The sequence below is a fragment of the Poromitra crassiceps genome (genome assembly GCF_964638095.1).
Source record: "Poromitra crassiceps genome assembly, chromosome: 23".
Lineage (NCBI taxonomy): Eukaryota > Metazoa > Chordata > Actinopteri > Beryciformes > Melamphaidae > Poromitra > Poromitra crassiceps.
Window position 1 is genome coordinate 8,790,364 of NC_139639.1, and position 22,122 is coordinate 8,812,485.

A 22,122-nucleotide genomic window follows, 5' to 3' on the forward strand; every position below is an offset into this window, starting at 1 on the left:
TGATGTGAAAAGATGGAGAAATTAGTTGTACTAAAAACAACTAAGTGAACTAAACTGAAACCTGATATGAATAGATGGAGAAATAAGTTGAAAAAACAACTAACTGAACTAAACGGAAACCTGATATGATTCAGAATAGATAGAGAAATAAGTTGTACTGAAAAACAACTAACTGAACTAAACTGAAAGCTGATATGATTCAGAATAGATTGAGAAAGAAGTTGTATTGAAAAACTAACTAACTGAACTAAACTGAAACCTGATGTGAATAGCTGAAGAAATAAGTTGTACTGGAAAAACAACAACTAACTGAACTATACTAAAACCTGATATGAATAGATTGAGAAATAAGTTGTACTGAAAAAAAACCTAACTGAACTAAACTGAAACCTGATTTGAATAGGAGAAATTAGTTGTACTGAAAAACAACTAACTGTCATAAACCTGATTTGAATAGATGGAGAAATTAGTTATACTGAAAAACTATAACTGAACACCAAAGTACCTTAATGAAAATCAAAAATGTCTTTCTGTTGCTACAAGGATGTCTGAGCTTCACTGTGCATAATGATGGCTGTGCAGATTTTGACACTAGAATGGTGTTACCACTGCTGATAGTGGAAAGTTGTATTCAGTGAGTGATTGTTCTTTAGTAATTATGTTCTAGATAGCCAGGTTGTTTTGGATTTTGTTTATGAAGCAGAAGGAGGGGAAGTAATTTTAAGGATGTAAGGATTTGAACAAGAGTCCAATTTCATGGAAGGCCTTTTTTGTTTGAGATGCAGTTTCTCATCGTTCCTCTCACCGATTCACAATTTCACAACCTTAGACAGGATGTGCATCAGGGCATTCAATTCCTGAAATGTAACCTTTTCTAGTTGTATAAATATGTTTGCACGTTAAATAAATACTGTGACGACAAGTTACTGACATGGTGGTGAATGTGAAGTTGTTTAAAGGGGACCTACTATGCCTTTTACCTATTTCAGTTATTTATATATTGTGTTATGATGTCAGATATCTATGGCTAAACATAGTCAAAGTTCCAAAACTTGAGGTTAACATGCAGAAATGCTGCCTTTAAGTCAAAAGCCCTCACAGAAGGTGATTAACAGCTGAGCTGAAGGAGAAATTAGTTCTACTGAAAAACAACTAAAACTAAAATGGAAGAACTGCAGTGTGTTAGGGAGTACACATATTGTGACAGAGGACTAAAGAGAGGATTTACTGTCTAAGGAAACCAGAAAATTTCACTTTTGAATAGCTGAAATCAGAGAATTAGGACATTTTCCTTAAAGAAATGTCTCTAAATGATTAATAGATCATCAAAATAGGCAATTAATTGAATATTTGGCAATTCATCTATGAATTGACTAATCGTTGCAGCTCTTTATAAGTTTTTATAAAATGTATTTTCATGTATTTTCAAAATACAAAATACGTATTTGTATCTCAAATACATTTTCAGACAGGTATTTTGTATTTGTATTGTGATACATTTTTTGAGCAAGTATTTGTAATTTGTATCAAAATACTTTATGATGTATTTTCGCCCATCTCTGACTAGCAGGAGGGTGAAACACACTTTCTAATGGATCTACATTCAGTTTTACTATCAGGAATATGGCAAATAGGCGAATCTCTGAAAATGTTGGCATATCCCTTTAACAGCTAATACCAGCATCAGGTTTGTGTTTTCAGTTCAGTTCTGGACTCAGTTCAACATAATCTGACAAGTCCTTTACTTCAGGTTTCACCAACAGAGGCAGTGAGGATAAAAATAAATAACTATCTCAGAGGAGAGAAAGTGGAGCTGAATGTTGGTTTTTCAGCTGGTTTCAAAGACCACAGCAGGAAAATGCGAGAACCGATATTTTCTCTGACATTAATGTGCATGCGAAACAGAATTTAGATGGTCTGTTGAACAGTAACAGTTATATTGACCTGAGAGTCTCCAGTCTACAGTGAGGACTCCGCAGTCCAGCTGAGAGCAGCTTCACGCCTGCATCTTGTAAGTCGTTGTTATTCAGGTCCAGCTCTGTCAGACTAGAGGACTGGGAGCTGAGAACTGAGGCCAGAGCTTCACAGCTTTTCTCTGACAGCTGGCAGACACTCAGCCTGAAGGACAAGAAGACATATGGAAATGTTATTCTGTTATATTTTATGTCAGCATTGTATTATTTCTACTGGCAGGCTGTATTAATGAGGTTAACTGACCCTTATATTTAAAGCCCCCCTCGCAGTCAGTTTTTCTTACCTCTATAACTGTTTGTGTTCTATGAAAATGCTGTATAAACACATGTCATCATTTGCGCCAAATAACTTACATTGATAAGAACCGAATGTTAATAGCTTGTTCTACTCATTATGCTAATGCAGCATATGACTGCAGTGCTGTTCTGTCTTTGTCTGTTCTCTCTTTGCTCAACTCTTTGTCTGCGCCAAGAATGGAAATACCGGAAACAGTTATGCCGCCATGACAGTCTCTGAAAAACTTTAGTTTAGAGCCACAATATTGTTATAACATTAACAGCTAGATATCAACAACAGATATCAAAGCTGGTGGAAGAGAGTGACTCGAACTGGTTAACAGGTCATTCAGTGGCATTGTATGCCCACATAACTAACATAGCTAACAGCTGACTACCGCCAGAGGCTAATGCTAGCTACTGTATTTACTGTATACTGTACTGTATTATCTGTCTATCATGTGTCAGTCATCAGACCACTATAATGATAGAATGATATAATAACTGATGACATGATATGATATATGATATGAAATGCTATAATAATCTCATCACCCGTTTTTACCAACAGCTTAGTTTTTTGGACTATGTGCGCAAAATAAATACATTGGCTAACAGTGTGGATAATTAACAGACCAGGGGCCCTATCTTCCCAAAAGCGGTAATTTAGCATTTGCGATCGTTTAACGCCATGCGCAATGCAAATTGGGGGCGGGCACAAGCGCATGCCTGTTATAATTGTACTGGGCATAGGCGTGCCACATGCCAAAGCAGGCGTTTCAGCACTAAAATGTGGGCATTAGGGATGGGTACCGAACTCGGTACTTTTACAGGCACCGACCGAAAGTGGGCGGTACTACCGAGTATCAGTTCACATGACATGAAACGGTACCTCATTTCTGTACTTTTTTTTTTTTCTATTATAATTTAAAAATGTCGGTACTTGAACGCATCTCAGTCATACAAAGACAGCGAGCGAGATAGAAATTCCGACGCAAACTTGAAGGCAACACACACGAGGGTGGGTTACGTCAGCACGTCACTGCCAAAACAAGCAGAAGAGAAGAAGATGGCCTCTCGCTTGCGGTCCAAAGTGTGGCACTGGCTACACTTCACAAAGATAGACTCAGACAACGCTCGCTGTAACATTTGCGATGCGAAGTGCAAAGCTGGCCAGGGGAACACCTCTAACTTGAGGAAACACTTGGTCAAGCATAAAATCTTTTTAAATGCGGAAGACTGTAAAGTGTTCGATAGCCTGAGGGTGGACGCTGCATCCACCAGCAGCAAAGCACCTACAGCCAGCGACGACGACGAAACTTCAAGTGTCGCAAGTGAGGCGTCGACTTCTTCAACATCAGGTAACGTCATTTAATTAGCTAACGTTAGCTGGATAGTTGTAGCTTATAGCTTAGCATGTTTAGTAGCGTAACTAGCGTTGCTAACGTTATTATTATCCTCAGTTCGTGTCACCGTGAGACGTGTTATTCAACGTTACACTCTTGCTTTCTTTGCTAGGCCACCGTGTGAGAGTCGCACAGGAGACACCCTTCACCCTGGCGAAGAAAGCAGCTTTACCCCAGCAGAAAGTAAATGAGTGCCACAGGGCAGTGACTGCCTTCATTGTAAAAGGCATGTTGCCCTTCGCAACGGTGGAGTCTCCATGGTTCAGGTAAATTATTTATTTATGTATAAATGGGTGATAATGTGTGTGTGTGTGTGATATTCATAGAGTAAGCTAAGTTACTAACAATAGTTATTTTTATTGTCTATATATAGGGAGATGACAGGGACCCTGAACCCAAAATACTCCCCTCCCTCCAGAGACCTTCTCACAAACACACTTATCCCAGCTTGGTATCGTGTTGAGAAGAAGAATGTGAAGGAGGAACTCAGGGCAGTTGACCATATTGCAGTGACCGCTGATGGATGGAGCAGTGTGGCACAAGACCATTACCTCACGGTCACTACCTGGCTGCGACAAGTAAACTCTTGGTTTGGGAGGGAAGAGGGAGGGAGGGAGGGGTTTTATTTTGTTGGGTGCTGCTGCTAAACAAAAAAAAATCTAAATAAAGAACAATGTTGAAATTGAGAAGTTTGGACTTATTTGTTTTACAACTGTACATTTTTGTTGCATTTTTTTTTTTTTTTTTACTCAAAAAAGTATCGAAAAAGGTACCGTTTTTGGTACCGTACCGAATCGATTCAAATGTGAACGGTACCCAACCCTAGTGGGCATAGATGTAAAATTCCATTCCCTAACAGATGGCATTATCCTATCGTCAGTATCGGGCAATTACTTTGCACTAAGATCTTTGAAAAGCACATCTTAGCTGCGCTCCAGGCACGAAAACATTCGCTGCGCTTGATCGCACCATAATCTCCGCAGCAATCGCGAGACGGGAATCTTCCCAGATTTTTTTTCTCCATTTTTATCCTCGATTAGTGCTAATTTTAATTTATTTATCCTGGTTGCTGCTCCTCCCTCTGGCGATCTGGGGAGAGCCGAAACTGGCTCCATGCTTCCTCCGAGAGATGGGCAGTAGCCAGCCGCTTCTTTTCACCTGACAGGGGAAGCTTCACTGGTAGGACATAGCACGTGGGAGGATCACGCTATTCCAACAAGTTTCCCTCCCTCCAAACAGGTGCCCCTAATGACCAGAGGAGGCACCACTTCAACGACCAGAATATTGCATCTTTTGGTGAGGGGTTCTAATATGAAGTAAACCCCCAGGGGGCACGGGGAGAACATGCAAACTCCACACAGAAAGGCCATTTTGACGACCCCACCTGGGCAGTGGGCACTTGAGGACATGTGGACGGGCACGCACTCCTTCAGCGCTCACAGTGTCCCAGGTGGGAATCGAACGCAGGACCTTCTAGCTGTGAGGCGACAGCGCTTACCACTGCGCCACCGTGCCCCCTGCGAGACGGGAATCTGATTGCTTTTGATTGATGTAATGCCCAGGCATTGCCTGACCACACCTGTGAATAATTCTGGTAGTTAAGACCGCCCAAATCCCGTTTGCGCAGGCATTTTGGGGCGCAGATGATTTTGGCACGGCTCTAATTTGCACCTGCGACACGTGCCGTGAACGTTTCCGCATTCCCGCCGAGAATTGCATCCCCAACATATTTCGGGGCTGTTTTAACTTAGAAATCACGGAGGTCATGTCTACCCAGACAATTATATCACTTTTAAACACTTTTTACATTTCTGTAAAAATCATTACAATATGCTCCCATGAGGTGGGGATGCTGCCGGGCGGGCATGCAAAACTCGGCATAACACTTGGACAAATGTGCAAGGCAGACCGGTATCTTCCCTGCCTTAAGGCACGCACAAACAGGTGCGCAAGCGTAAATAGGGGATATCGCCTGTACGAAGATAGGGCCCATCGTCATGACTCATCAACACATGAACTATCTTAAAAATGACAAAATACACTGGAGGGGGGCTTTAATCTCATTAATGTATTATTTCTATCATTTCTATCATTGAGGCTAACTGACCTTATATTTAATGTCATTACCTATTATGTTACTGACCGAGTGTATCGAAGGGGCTAACTGACCCTTATATTTAATGTCATTACCTATTATGTCTACTCACCGACTGTATCGAAGGGGCTAACTGACCCTTATATTTAATGTCATTACTGTATTTCTTCTACTGACAGACTGTATTGATGAGGCTAACTGACATTATATATAATGTCATTATTGTATTACTTCTACTGACAGACTGTATTGATTAGGCTAACTGACCCTTATATTTAATGTCATTGTATTACTTCTACTGACAGACTGTATTGATGAGGCGAACTGACCCTTATATTTAGTGTCATTATTGTATTACTTCTACTGACAGACTGTATTGATTAGGCTAACTGGCCCTTATATTTAATGTCATTATTGTATTATTTCTACTGACAGACTGTATTGATTAGGCTAACTGACCTTATATTTAATGTCATTACTGTATTACTTCTACTGACAGACTGTATTGATGAGGCTAACTGACCCTTATATTTAATGTCATTATTGTATTATTTCTACTGACAGACTGTATTGATGAGGCTAACTGACATTATATTTAATGTCATTATTGTATTATTTCTACTGACAGACTGTATTGATGAGGCTAACTGACCTTATATTTAATGTCATTACTGTATTACTTCTACTGACAGAGTGTATTGATTAGGCTAACTGACCCTTATATGTAATGTCATTATTGTATTACTTCTACTGACAGACTGTATTGATTAGGCTAACTGACCCTTATATTTAATGTCATTACTGTATTTCTTCTATTGACAGACTGTATTGATGAGGCTAACTGACATTATATATAATGTCATTATTGTATTACTTCTACTGACAGACTGTATTGATTAGGCTAACTGACCCTTATATTTAATGTCATTGTATTACTTCTACTGACAGACTGTATTGATGAGGCGAACTGACCCTTATATTTAGTGTCATTATTGTATTACTTCTACTGACAGACTGTATTGATTAGGCTAACTGACCTTATATTTAATGTCATTACTGTATTACTTCTACTGACAGACTGTATTGATGAGGCTAACTGACCCTTATATTTAATGTCATTATTGTATTATTTCTACTGACAGACTGTATTGATGAGGCTAAGTGACATTATATTTAATGTCATTATTGTATTATTTCTACTGACAGACTGTATTGATGAGGCTAACTGACCTTATATTTAATGTCATTACTGTATTTCTACTGACAGACTGTATTGATTAGGCTAACTGACCCTTATATTTAATGTCATTATTGTATTATTTCTACTGACAGACTGTATTGATGAGGCTAACTGACCCTTATATTTAATGTCATTATCGTATTATTTCTACTAACAGACTGTATCGATGAGGCCCTGGTCTAGAGCAAGTCTCAGTGTGTTTGCATGGTGCTGTTTGCATGGTTAAATCCACCAAATGGCACATGCAATGCACTGTTACGCTGCACAACAGGCCATAAAATAAGTAAATAAATAAATAAATAAATAAATAAAGTGGATATAACTTAGGAAACACTTTAAAAAGTAACTGAATTTAAATTGTAATATAAAATATAAACATGAGAAAGGAGATGGAGAAGAGAGACAAGAAAAGTTACACAAAATGACACAAAAGCAAGTCAATAAAAGTGTGTTTTATAAAGAGTTTTAAAGATGATTCTGTGATTCTGCAGCCTCACTAAAGTGAAATCACTTTCAGTGTTGAGTCTGAGGGAAAGTTGGGAGGACCTGAAGATCTCAGCTGGCCCTCAGCTCACAGGGAACTAAGAGCTCCACAGTGTAATTCAGGACCAAAGCTAGCCTACTTTAAATGTGTTCAGTGACATTTTAATATGAATTGTCTATCTAACTGGTAACCAGAGAACAGGTGTTAAAAACTGGGAGATGATGATGTCACATTCCCACTGGTTAATATCTAGCTGCTCTATTCTGAAGCAGCTGGAGATGTGACAGTGAATTATGGCTGAGATGAACAGAGAGAGAGGTGTGGTAATCTAATGACAAGATATCAGAGCATGGATGATCTTCTCTCAGTCAATGAGCTTCACTGCTGTGTATAATGAAGCTGGATCAATAAAACTCAAATCCTTGTGTAAAACCTGCAGAGCGACCTTTGCAGATTCAGGAATCCTGTTTTGAGAGAACAGACCATAATTTGGAGAAATGTGTCAAATCAGCTGAGAAAAACCGTAAACTGATTTTACCTGAGAATCTCCAGTTTGAAGTCTGGACTCTCTAGTCCAGCAGAGAGCAGCTTCACTCCCGAATCTTGTAAATTGTTGTTACTCAGGTCCAGCTTTCTCAGACGCGATGGGGTGCACTTCAAAGCTGAGACCAGGACTTCAAAGTACGCCTCTGACAAGTTGCAGCCCCCCAATCTGAATAAAGAATAAAACAAATAGCTATCAAATAAAATATCCCTGAAAGCTTTCAACAATCCAGTGTTTCATAATCCAGTGGACTTCAACATGTTGTCAGTGTGGATCAGCAGCATGTCAGCCTTATAGAGTCTTTCCATCTGAAAGCATGACTGGCTGTCACAAGGTTCAGTTAAGTTTCAGAATCCAATGTTATATGGACAATATTTTCAGATGGCAGTTTCTCTGGAAATACTTGTGGTAAAAAGCAGAATTTGAGTTGGATGGAGAACTTGATCCTGACATAACAATAACTTGATCCTAAATTAACCTCAACCTGTCCCTAAATTAACCCTTGCTAGGCTGGATGTAGACATTTATTTAACAAGCTACACAAACTAACATTTTGGGTCTAACTAGCACCGTAACACTTAAAGCCCCCTCCAATCAGTTTTTCATACCTGTGTACACCATTGATGTTCTATGAAAACATACAGGGCTCTATCGTTGAATCGGCCTATAAACTGCGCCCAGTGCCCGGTGCAGCGCAGATTAGTGGGTGTGGATCGGCCCACTCGATATTTTGGTGTTGGCGCTACACGCGGCCCAACCTCTTGCATGGCACCGTAACCCCGGCGTCACGTTTCTGATTTTTTGCTGTTCATCTGTCATTTATGTGATTAATTAGGTAGTTAATTCTGAACAATGCTGTTCATGCTACATACCAAATTAACCGGCTGAATCTTGCGCATCGAATCCTGTCTTCCTTTTTCAGATCAGATCAACACAGCAGAAGTTATAGCTGTCTTTGTACAAAGACAAAGACAACATTTCAGATTATTTGGCTTTTTCAAATGGTTTTTTATAATGGCTTTTTGGAAATCTTTTTTTCAGATTATTTGGCTTTTTCAAATGGCTTTTTCAAATGGTTTTTTATAATGGCTTTTTGGAAATCTTTTTGGTATCTCCCTACAAAAACCACTGCCAAATACTCATGTTTTGGTATTTTTTCATCTTCTTTGAGTTGGGATGTGGTAAGGCCTGTGGCTATGTCTCCATTGGGTTTCTAGCCATAAATACAACAACCACAGGTAACGGTTTACACTCTAAAAGTAGGGATGCACCGATTGCGATTTTGTTGGCCGATTCCGATTTCCGATTTTTGAATAGTCTGACTTGCCGATACCGATTTTTGACGATTCCGATTTTTTTTCTAAGAACAATAATTGGCAGGTTATTTTTTTACTTTTTAACTTTGCTTTAATAGAAAATTAACATTCATGTCACATTTCTTATCATTTGCATGAGGTAGGACGATCTCACTCAAAAACATCTCAAAATAAAAGTGTTCCAGGTTACTGGACAGAGCTTTTCTTTTTTGTGTAAATACAATGAATATAAAACAATTAATTCCAGTATATCCCACAGCTATCATGCATTTACTTATCCAAAAGAAAAAAGGTGCAACAGAACAGGGGCTTCAGATGGAAAGTAGCCTATGGCTAAATCTGTTACAAAGCATCTCTTCCCCTATGGGGTTTAATGTTTTTTTGTATAGGCCTGTCCCTGCCAAATAAACTAATAAAATAAAATAAATAAACGTCAAAATGTTATCCATGGACAAGGAACTCTGGAGCCCAGAGACCTTCGAAGCCATGCCCACTCTACAGTTGTGGATTTGGCTGTTATTGAGTAGCCTAGATGAGGAAATGAGTTTGAGTAGACTCAGTTTGAATATCGTAGTTTACACACAGAGCGTGTTTTTTTTAATCCGCCATTCGAAAAAAAATCATCTCTCACAGAAAACCTTGCACACTGGTCCGATGCGTTTTATTATTATGTTCGTCGTTCTATTCGCAATACGAAACAAAAGTCCTCTCCTGGCTGTACACGTTAGGGTTAGGGTTACAACGTGACTGACGGATAGCAGCAGCAGCAGGCAGCGGTGATGTGGAGGCTGGTCAGGGAAGAGGGGACGGTGAGGTGAAGCGAGCCGCTCAGACTGGAGACTGTGGACTCCAACCTACCCGGCGGCCCCTCCGCGGCTCCACACCGACGAAGACATGATGTGGCATGTGTGTACTGTGTAGTGGCAGCTTTTGTTTTGGCTGCAACTCGTCCACTCTGTCCCGCTGCTTTTGGGTGCGCGCACGTCACTTGAAAATCGGCATTTTAGAGTGACCGGCGCAGATCACCGATCGAGGCCGATCACGTGAAAATCGGCCATTTCCGGTCACGTGCCGATCGATCGGTGCATCCCTATCTAAAAGTGTTTTTTATTCTAGGCGAGAATCAACCACTGTGTTTGAGCTGGTGTTACTCAGGGTCAGTAACACATAGAGTCATTCTGACACTTGGAACAGAAACTTCAAAGTCTTACCTTTCAGAAAAGGTCGGGCAGTTGTCTCTAACCCTAGGGCTGGGTTCACACCGGCGACCCAAGCCTTGCCTATGCCTTGCCTTTACCCACGCTTTTAAATAGGCGTCCGTTTTAGTCAACGAGGCTGTGTACACCGGCCGCCTGAGCGTGAACCCTGCGTGTACCCACGCCTTGCCTGTGCCTTGCCGATTTTATCGTTTAGGCGTGAGTTCTATTTTCAAGCCGACAAGGCGCATGCAGGCAGGCTTCTTCTGTCAAGCCATGAAAGAAAAATGCGACAATATCCGTGGGAAATGGCAAAGTCAACTGAATTTCAAAATAAAATGGAGTTACTACAACAGTGTTGAGCAGAGAGAGAGAGAGAGAGAGAGATTGACGGGTGGCTATCACGTGGGGCTTTCTCCCTGTCTGCAAACAAATCTTCATGAGAGAGAATAGCGACCGAAGAAGCAAGATGGACAATGTTGTTGTGCCAGCACATATTCTTGCAAGATCACCTCTCTAAAATGTCCGACTATAGTCAGACCTGGTTATACATATCCAGCATCAATAGAACATTAAATATATCCGATTTATTTTACCTATGATAATTCGGGACCACACATGAGAGAGAGAGGAGAGGTGCTTGTGACTCGGCTCCAGGTTCAGCGTGCAAAGGCGTGCGGTGTGATCGCAAAAGCGTGTAATGGGTTCACGCCCAGCTCAAGGTCTGCAGGCGTAGGCATGGGTTGAGGCAAGGCAAGGCGTAGGTTCTCTGTGTGAACTAAGCGTAGCGGTTCAGCCACAGTAAGCATTTTAGTTTGGGTATGTCGTTTTCACCATTTTCTTCAGAAATAGGTGGCTTTAGAAGAGGTTCGCATTATAACAACGCCTTTAAGCGTAAAATTATGCACTACCTGCTCATTGGAGAAGTGCAGTAAACGCATCACAAGCTTCAAGATTCAAGATTTTTATTGTCACTCCGTAGTACAAGTATCACGTGTGAAATTCTTGTGCTGTGGACTCCGTTTACAACATATTACAAAATAACAGGGCATATGGGTGCAGGAAAACAAGAGACACAACAAGCAATAAGGCAGTAGAATGATAAGACAAGTCAAAGACAGTGGCATATTCACTGCACATAGGTGCACATGGCATGTACATACTTTAAACATACTTAAACATAGTTGACGTTCTGTTTGCACAGGTGCAAATAGCATATACCTAATTAAACATACAATTAAACATTAGACATACGTAATGGTAGCAGCTACAGTACAGTACAGTACAGCTACTACACTATTTGTGTATGTTAAGGAGTCTCGTGGCCTGTGGGAAGAAACTGTCCCTCAAGCGATTTGTGCGTGCTTTTGGGACCCTGTATCTCCTCCCTGAGGGTAACAGGGAGAACAGGCTGTTGTGGGGGTGGTTTGTGTCTTTGATGATCTTCAGGGACCTCCTGAGGCACCGCTGGTTATGCAGTTCTGGCAGCTCACATCCTGTTACGTGTTGGGCCGCACGCCTCACTCTTCTTAGCGCCCTGCGGTCCATGGTGGTACAGTTCCCGTACCAGGTGGTGAAGCAGCCAGTCAGCAGGCTTTCAATGGTGCCTCTGTAGAAGTCCCTAAGGATTTCTGGCCTTAGCCCAAATTTCTTCAGGCGCCTGAGTCCGTGTAGTCGCTGTTGGGCCTTTTTGACAACAGTGGCCCATATCAGGTCCTGGTGGATGTTGACTCCCAGGTACTTGAAGCTGTCCACCCTTTCCACCACTGTGCCATTGATGGTGATTGGGGGGTGTTCCCCCCCCCCCCCTTCCTCCTGTAGTCTACAATGATCTCCTTGGTCTTGGAGACGTTCAGAGAGAGGTGGTTGTCCTGGCACCATTGTTCCAGGGCCCCCACCTCCTCTCTGTAGGCCGTCCTGGCAGAGAGGTCAAACCTAGCGTAGAACGCGTTGAGTTCGTCCGGCAGGGAGGGTGATGTGTTGTGGGATTGCTGTTTCTCCCCCTTGAAGTCAGTGGCAGCATGGAGTCCTCTCCACAGATGTCTGTGGTTGTTAGAGTCCAGTTTGGACTCTAACATATTGCCATATTCTCTCAGTGCTTTTTTTTTTAGTGGTTCGGAGGGCATATCTTGCATAGCTTCCCTTTTAAGCTCCAATTCCACGGAGTGATCTAGTCCGGTCAGAAAAGCCGACCGAAGCACTCTGAGCTCCCCCCCTCCCTGTTTCATTCCCGTCTGTCTCATATATAATATTATTCCATATTATTATGCTTCTCAAACCAATCTAACTGCAGTTTAAATACTGCAAGCATGTAAATACGCTACACTATAGCAAGAGCAAAGTGAAAAGAATGTTCTAAACGCATTGGCTAGAAAAATATAGCCTATCCCTATGTGGCCTATGTCATGATGAGATTAGATTGGTGAAAGTTTGTCCAGATTAGAATGATATCGTTTTCTCTCGCTACCTTTTCTTCTCCAGTGCTGCAGATGATGCACATATAGCCTACATTATGTAAAGTCATTGCATAAATGTGTTTTTATTGTAAAAGTGGATGTGAAGTAAGCCAAGTCTTGTTGGAGCGGAGCGGACATCAAGTACAGCCGTGTTGCGGCTGTCTCTCATCTAAATCACGTTATATCTGCGTGGGATATATATATACCACCTAGGTTACATATATGTTTCACATAGGGTTGTGTTTGGATGTCTATGTTTTATTTTGGCCAATATTATATATATATATATATATATATATATATATTATATATATATTCGAGAATTGCATGTTGTGTGAACAGAAACATTATTTCTATCTACCACTTTAGGCAATTTAGGCTGATTTGGTTGATATTTCTTCTCGAAATGTATTAGCCTCAATGCATGCTGGGAGATTTGAGGGAGTGAGAGAGAGAGGGGGGGAGAGAACAGCCTCTGAATGACAGGGGCTCAAAACTACGATATAACCACTTTTTTCCATTGGTCTTTGTGCCTTTCTGACGCGCGAGAGAGAGGGAGTGAGAGAGAGAGAGGGGGAGAGAGTGTGAGATGGCAGAGGAGAGCTCTGCGCAATTACAATATAACCGGCGCACTGAATAAGGCCTGGTTTTGAAAAGCGCTAAGCGCTAAATTAACGCCAGGGTGGAAGATATCGTTAGGCTGGTATTTAAGGCCGAAACGCCCATTCTGGCCTATTCTGGCACTGCGCCACGCCTCTTCGGCGTAAAGCGCATTTCGGGGCCTAAAACCATGTTGCAATCTTCCCGAGGGAGGCGCAAGGTGCATTTTTTTGCGTTCAACGCCAGTTTTTGTGCCTAAGGCCACTGCAAAGATAGGGCCCACAGTGCGTGCTGTGATAACACACATCATCATTTGAACCAAAGATCATATATTGATAAGAACCGAAGGCTTATACCTTGTTCTACTGCAACATCATGGCTGTAGCGCTCTTGTCCATAAAGGATAAGAGCATCGCTCCTGCCTTCAATATACGATCTTTGTCTCCCTTCCAGGCAGTAGACCGGAAACAGTATTGCTGCCTCTACCTCTGCAAAATGTCCGTCCAGAGGCCACAATATTGTTATAAATATCAACAACCAGCCAATATATATCAAAGCTGGTGGGCTTTATGGAAAGAGTGTGACTCAAACTGCTTGACAGTTATATCAAACTGGTCATTGAGTGGCGTATTACTGTCATGTAACTAACATAACTCACAAGCTAACAGCTAGGTAATGTCAGAGGCCAACGCCAGCTATTCACTGTAACTCATAGAGTAATTATTATTATCTGAATATCATATGTCAGTCGTCAGACAACCATAATGTCTGGCGTTATCAGCTGTTTTTACCAACAGCTTATTTTTAGGAATTTGAGCCCAGAATATGGTTATATGTCAACAAAATAGACTTGCGAACACTGTGGCTCATTAAGAGACCAGGGAAAACACAGCTACACATGAAATATCTTAAAGATGACAAAATACACTGGAGGGTAGTTTTAAACTTAAAGATCATCACTGACCCATCTCACCTTGGCCATAATCTGTTTAAACTCCTTCCCTCTCGCAGGCGCTACAGAGCACTATACGCCAAAACTACCAGACACAAAAACAGCTTCTACCCACAGGCCATTACACTTAACACTTAAATCAGCCACTTGAACACTTAGTTTACCCTTACTGTTACTGTCTTAAATTACTGTGCACACATTCATGATCTAAGCTCTTCTGTAGCTGTTCCCCCTTTGGCAGGCAAATGAAACGTTTGTATAGAGATTGTTCATTAGGGCAGATGTGACTTCACACACACGGTAGCCCACAGTAGACAGTCCAACACCAAACACGCAGCTATACTATCTATACTATCTATACTCGCTCGGTGTGGCATACCACCAAAGCACAACGGCCAGTCTCAAACGTGCTTCTAGTGGTTTTCACCATCATGTAATGTTGTGTGTTAGTGCAGGTTCCACCAGATTCAGCACATACTCTAACGTAGACCGGGACATGGAAAATTGAAAATTGCACTTCCATTCCACCTCATCAAAGTTCTTAAGTGCATCTTCCCAGAATAATTGTCTGCCTGGTCTCCCTCGCTTCCACATTGCTGAGGGCAGGTAACACGACCACTGAAGCAACCTTTCTCTGGTGGGATCTTTGTGCACGACGTGTCGCTGCTTCGTATCTTCTTCTGCTTACACGTATTTACCTTTCCAGTTTCTTCATAGTTTTTCCGCGTTGCCGAGTACGTGTGAGGAAATATTGCAGAAGCACAACAAACACAACCACGGACGTCGCCATCTTTGCTGTATCTTTCCACTTCATGGCTGCCACTGCCACATGCTTTCCGCAGCACCATTTCCGCAGGCTCCCCGCCCCCCCACCCCCGCCCTCTTTGCTCGGCCGTGCACCACCCTTCTGACAAACTGCACAATATCATTCAACTGCAGCCCCGGAGCTTCTCCCCATGTGTAGAAAGAGATTAACTGGTTTATTGAGTCATGTCTACCAAGGGAACTGCTGGGAATAGCCGGACCTGATTTACTGTTTTGGTTTTAATCCAGAGTTCATGTTTAGAAGTGGCTACAGACAGACAGACAGACACTCCTGGAATAATTAGCAATGACATCACTGATGATGATATTTTGACATACTGGTAATTGTGATGTCATCAGTGAATGTCAGTGATGCAGATTTGAGCAATTGTGCGCAGACATACAGACATACATACAGACAGTCCTTCGGGGCTTGAACCCCTAATAATAATAAAGCAGAGTAAAAACAATCAGTTAATATTCATATCAGCACATTATTAAATATGATGTCTGACCTGAGAGTCTCCAGTCTGCAGTGTGGACTCTCCAGTCCAGCATAGATCAGCTTCAATCCTGAATGCAGCTTCAATTTTGAATTACTCCACTCCAGAGTCAGGATGCTGTGACTCAGGTCCAGCTCTGTCAGATGGGAGGGGTTGGCCTTCAGAGCTGAGGCCACGACTTCACAGTCAGTCTCTGACAAGTTGCAGCCCCTCACTCTGAATAAAGAATAAAGGAGGAGTTGGACTTCAAGCAAGCAACTTATAAAGCAATTACGACGACGACGACGACTACTACTACTACTACTACTACTACTACTACTACTACTACTACTACTAATGATAACTGCAATAATTGGGGCAGTTCAGTTCAAATTCTGGTAAAACCTGACACCATTAGACACATACTTTGTTTGGGTTTAGTTCATTTTATGGTTTAGTATTCTGCTATTTCTAAGCTGAAGGCAGGAGAAGACGAGGGGGATCTTTCATAGATATTATTACTTCAATAAAGAGTTGAACTAGACTAAAGAATTAAACTAAAAAAACAACAGACCTGTTAGATCAGTAACGGAATGTGAACCTGAACCTGGAACAGTAATGTCTTTACTCTGTTACAGGAAAAAGTAATGTGATTACAGTGACACGTTACTTTGTAACATGTTAAGCACAACACAGTGTACCACTGCTACGTAGAACAACAGTTAATATTCTCTATGTTTGAGGAACTATAGATCTTTACTATAATTATGATGGTGTCAGGTATAAAGTACTTGTTCTTTCTCTTGGTTTATTTGGCATTCAAATTAAGTATATAAAGTTGTCAATAGTATCGGTAAGTATCAATACAAATTTGACACGGGTACAATACACATTTGCAACAGTATCGATACCAGCCGTGCTTTCTCTTAATGAAAAATCAAACATACTACAGAATTTCCCCTCCCTATCATTGGTGGGTACAGTATGTTACTTCAACAAGCTAAAAGTGTTGTGATAGGCTGATGACTAGAGCAGGGGTAATCTGCTTTTTTGTGATATGGTGGTGACTAGAGCAGTGGTAATCTGCTGTGTTGTGATAGGCTGATGACTAGAGCAGGGGTAATCTGCTGTGTTGTGATAGGCTGATGACTAGAGCAGTGGTAATCTGCTGTGTTGTGATAGGCTGATGACTAGAGCAGGGGTAATCTGCTGTGTTCTGATAGGATGATGACTAGAGCAGGGGTAATCTGCTGTGTTGTGATAGGCTGATGACTAGAGCAGGGGTAATCTGCTGTGTTGTGATAGGCTGATGACTAGAGCAGGGGTAATCTGCTCTGTTGTGATAGGCTGATGACTAGAGCAGTGGTTCTCAACCTGGGGGTCGGGACCCCCCACGGGTCGCGAGATTATTTGGGGGGGGGGGGGGGGGGGGGGGGGGGGTCGCTGGATAATTGTCAAAAGAGAAAAAAGAAAAAAATAAGAAATGATTTTTCTTTCATGATGATTAAATCTCCCATACATGGTTTAATGTATTATAAAGCTATCTAAACTATAAAAACGATTTCAGTGAGTGAGTGAAATCAGTGTGAGAATGTGTGCACACTGTCATTGGGTATGCTAGCGGCAGGAGGGGGCGTCGTGAACCCGAGCCTAAAGTATTTTGGGGATCGTGGCTCAAAAAGGTTGAGAACCACTGGACTAGAGCAGGGGTAATCTACTGTGTAAGAACAATGCTTTTAATGAGTTTCATCTGGCCTAGATTATGGACAAGCATGCGTCTGTCCATCCAATGTTTCTTTTTTTTATGCCTCTTGATATGTTGTCGTCCCCCCTTCCCCGGTACAAAAATGGTATAGAGCATCAGTATTTACCTTGGTAGAAGATATCAAAGTTAGAAATTCTAACATCGTGACAACCCTATGTATAAAGATCACTCTACACACTGTTCTATACTTTTGGTATTTACATCAGGACTAACCGAGCCTTCCTGCAGTTCCTCACAGCTGGGATCAGTCTCAGTTGTCCGTCCTGTGATATGTTGTAGGCCTCCAGGTCCAACACATCCAGAACCTCCTCTGACATCTCTAGCATGTAGCCCAGAGCTGAGCAGTGGATATCAGAGAGTTCATTCACTGATCTGTTCTCGGACTTCAGGAACTGTAAGATCTCCTGATGCACTGACTTGTCGTTCATCTCCACCAAACAGTGAAAGATGTTGGTGCTTTTGTCAGGAGAGGTATTGGATATGGCCATCTCCTTCAGGTTCCTGATGGCTCTCTGGATGCTGTCTGGTCTGCTCTCTGTCTGACCCAGCAGGCCTCGTAAGAGTCTCTGGCTGGACTCGACTGAGAGGCCATGAAGGAAGCGGACAAAGAGGTCCAGGTGTCCATTTTCACTCTTCAGGGATTTGTCCATGGCTGTCTTCAGGAAGACATCCAGGGATTGGTCATGGTGTTCAGATCTACCAAAACCGTTTCCCAGGAATGTCTTTAGTACCTCCTCATTGCTGTTTGTGTGACAGTGGAACATGTAGACAGCAGCCAGAAACTCCTGAAGGCTCAGATGGACAAAGCAGAATACCTTGTCACCTTGGTACAGCCCACACTCCTCTTTAAAGATCTCCGTGAACACTCCGGATGTCACTGAGGCTGCTGGTATATCAATGCCACACTCTGACAGGTCTGCTTCATAGAAGATCAGGTTGCCTTTCTCCAGCTGCTCAAAAGCCAGTTTTGCCAGAGCGAGCATCAACTTCCTATTATCTTTCTCAGTTCTCTCATACTTGACGTTCCCCCATTTGGACTGAACCACCAGCAAGTGGATGTACATCTCAGTCAGGGTCTTGGGCATCTTTACTTTCTCACTGGTTTTCAACAGATGCTCCAGAACTGTAGCAGTGATCCAGCAGAAGACTGGGATGTAGCACATGATGTAGAGGCTTCGTGAAGCCTTGATGTGGGAGATGATGTTGCTGGCCTGCTCATCTCTGACTTTCTTCCTGAAGTACTCCTCCTTTTGATCGTCAGTGAAGCCTCTCACCTCTGTCATCACGTCAACGTACTCAGGAGGGATCCGATTGGCTGCTGCAGGTCGTGTAGTTATCCAGCGGCGTGCAGCGGGAAGCAGATTCCCCTTGATGAGGTTTGTCAGCAGCCTGTCCACTGAGGTTGACTCTGTAACATCAGTCAGGATCTTGTTGTTCTGGAAGTCTAGAGGAAGTCGACACTCATCCAGACCATCAAAGATGAATACAAGCTGGAACTCGTCAAACCTGCAGATTCCTGCTTGTTTGATCTTATTAAAGAAGCAATGGATAAGTCCCACCAAGCTGTATTCCTCTTTCAGCAGATTCAGCTCTCGGAAAGGTAACGGAAATATGAACTGTATATCCTGGTTGGCTTTGTCTGCAGCCCAGTCCAGAGTGAACTTATGGGTTAAGACTGTTTTCCCAATGCCAGCCACTCCCATTGTCATCAATGTTTTGGTTGGTTTATTTCCAATAGGTTTAAAGATGTCTTCACATCTGATTGTTGTTTCTGATCTCTGGTTTCTGGATGCTGCTTCAATCTGTCTGACCTCATGTTCAAAATTTACCTGTTGACTCCTTCCCACCGTGAGGTAAAGCACTGTGTAGAAATCATTCAGAAGTGAGTTTCCTGCTCCACCAAGCCCCTCAGACACACACTGAACCTTCTCCTTCAGACTGGATTTGTGTTGATGTTGACACGCAGACAGAGTTTCTGAATTAACAAACAACAGATGAAATAAATGAGAGGTGAGTAAAGAATAATACAAACATTTCCTGATAATTGACACATTCCCAACTCCATGGACTCTATTCAGCTCATTACTGGTGGGTGGACAACCGGCTCATTTCCAATAGGCCTACATTTCCGGTATAATCCATTCTGCTTTATGATCACTGTTACAGTAACGTAAATCCACGGATTACAAGGTCCGGTGTTCTGCCAAAAAGTGAAATCTGACCAGTGACCATAACGTTAGCTGCAGCTAAATAGTGATCGCCATGAAGCAATAAAGTGATTCGTTCTCCACATTTCCTGTGGCTAACGTTATGGGACGATGACAGTGTAGTCAGTAAACTAGTGCCACGTTTTCAATGAGTTTTATCGGGGGTGCGTTATGGATAAGCGTGCATCTGTCTCGTGTCGTTACGGGAGCGCATCTCCACCAGTCAATTTTCGTGATGAGCTGGGAAACTTCCGGTTAAAACTTTAAAAATAATATTACTTAAACAAAAGTAAATAGCTTATTGATGCACGTTGGATGAGAAAAAGGTATTTCAACGAACAAAGCAGCAAACCTTGTATCAAAATACTCGTGATGTTAAGATTACGAGTGAAACTGTGGCTGTAAACTAAAGCATTACTCAAAATTAATATTAATGCCAATGTTACAATAAGGGTTTTATTTTGAAAGCCCTAAAGCAGATGAGATACTTTTACATTCTGGCTGACTTGACGCCCGTGCAGTTATGCCTGTCTGAAACACAGCCATGCGGATCCACATGTGACCAGCATGTGGCACATGACATGTCACATATCATGTGACATGACATGTCACCCCCACTGCGGGTGGGGGGTGTACCCGAACCCCCCCACCCCGTGGGGGGTGGGGCGAGTACCCGAACAGCGGAAACATTACTCGAGTACTGACGTTATGAACGAGTACTCGATTACCCGAGTACTCGCGCCCATCCCTAAGTCATAGGCGCCGAATCTGTGGGTGCTCCGGTGCCCGAGCACCCCCAGAAGAGCCAAAAGAAAGAGCCGAGTATGCAGAGAAGAGCCGAGCACCCACAGAAGAGCCGAAAGAAAGAGCTGAGCACCCACAGAAAGAGCCGAGCACCCACGATTCCTACTGTACTTATCACGATTCTTTTTCATATTTCATACAAGTACAACCAAACTAATTTTCTAGTGTATGTACACTGAGGCATATACTGTCAGGGTGTAAGGTCAGTCTCTCACAGGGGCGATACACCTGGCGTCACAACCAGGTGTTGAAATGTTTGGCAGCTGCAGTTGAGGAAAAGCGGCTAGAAGTAAATTCTCTAGTTGCTAGCAAAGAGACTAGACATATCAAATTTATACGTGAGGGAGAAAAGATTAGACCAATTAAGGTCAGGCACAAGTTAGGGCAGCTAAGTGTAGGTGGAGCCTGGGAAATGAGGGTTGACTTGAATGAACAGCTAGTCATCCCAGCATATATAGTTAGCACCCGGCTACGTCCGGACTTGTTACTGTGGTCTGAGGTAGAGAAGAGAGTTTATTTTATCGAACTCACAGTCCCGTGGGAAGATCGAGTTGAGGAGGCTTATGAGCGCAAGAAAGCTAGGTATGCTGAAATGGCAGCAGAGGCAGAGCAGCGAGGTTGGAGGGCTCGAGTGCGGCCTGTAGAGGTGGGCTGCCGTGGTTTTGTGGCAAAGTCCGTTATTGCCTTACTAACTGAGTTGGGCATTCGGGGACGGAGCCTGAAACTTGCGGTTAGCAACATGTCTCAGGCAGCAGAACGAGCAAGTGAATGGCTGTGGATAAGGAGGAAACATGCTAGCTGGGGAGCTCGCTAAGGTCAGATTGATTGTTTGTTGTTGGTCATGATTAACGGTCCGCATCAACAGGGCTGAATCATTGACAGTGGTGGTGTAGTTAGGGATTGTTTGTTGTTGGTCATGATTGACGGTCCGCATCAACAGGGCTGAATCATTGACAGTGGTGGTGTAGTCAGGAATATCATACCGAACCGACCTGGATAGCTAGGCTTAGATAGTGAGGTAATATGCAGTTGTGCGGTCGGTGGTAGCATGGAGGGAGGTGTTTCCAGGACGCTGGATTACACCGTTAAGCCTTCTTGAGGTGTCGTGGGCCTAACTTAACGAAACGTCGGTGAAGGAAGGTGCCCACTTGAAAACCCCAATGACATGCTTCATACTGCTGTTGGCTAGGTTAGGTAACTGGTGATTTGTGTCTTGTTTATTAGTTTGTTAGCCTGTTAGCTTGTTTTATTCTGGACTGGGCTTCTAAATGTGTTTTTCCTCGGATTTTGGCACAAGGGATAGTAACATCTTGTCCTGTGTATTAATTAATACAGGGTTCGTATGGCCATGAGAAACCTAGAAAAGTCATGGAAATTTAAAATACAACTTGTTTTATAAATATTTTCATGTCGTTCATTTACGCTGAGTTTCCAATAATTCATGTGCTAAAAAATAATGTTCACAAGCATGCAAACACTATATCTATCTCTTGGTTCATTGTTTTTTACAGTAGGGTTGGGC

The 22,122-nt window shown here is 42.5% G+C and overlaps 1 protein-coding gene across 1 annotated transcript in view; it reads right to left on the reverse strand.

The window, feature by feature from the left end:
- LOC310797146 (NLR family CARD domain-containing protein 3-like) overlaps positions 1-19,515 on the reverse strand; it is a 64,452-nt gene extending 44,937 nt beyond the window's left edge. The window contains exons 1-4 of the mRNA XM_083659456.1: positions 17,803-19,515; positions 15,858-16,061; positions 8,013-8,186; positions 1,945-2,118 (exon numbers count right to left, since the gene is read on the reverse strand). Of these exons, the coding sequence (XP_083515582.1) occupies positions 1,945-2,118; positions 8,013-8,186; positions 15,858-16,061; positions 17,803-19,298 (2,048 nt within the window). The 5' untranslated portion in view covers positions 19,299-19,515. The remainder of the gene's footprint in view (positions 1-1,944; positions 2,119-8,012; positions 8,187-15,857; positions 16,062-17,802) is intronic.
- Positions 19,516-22,122: the final 2,607 nt, after the last annotated feature.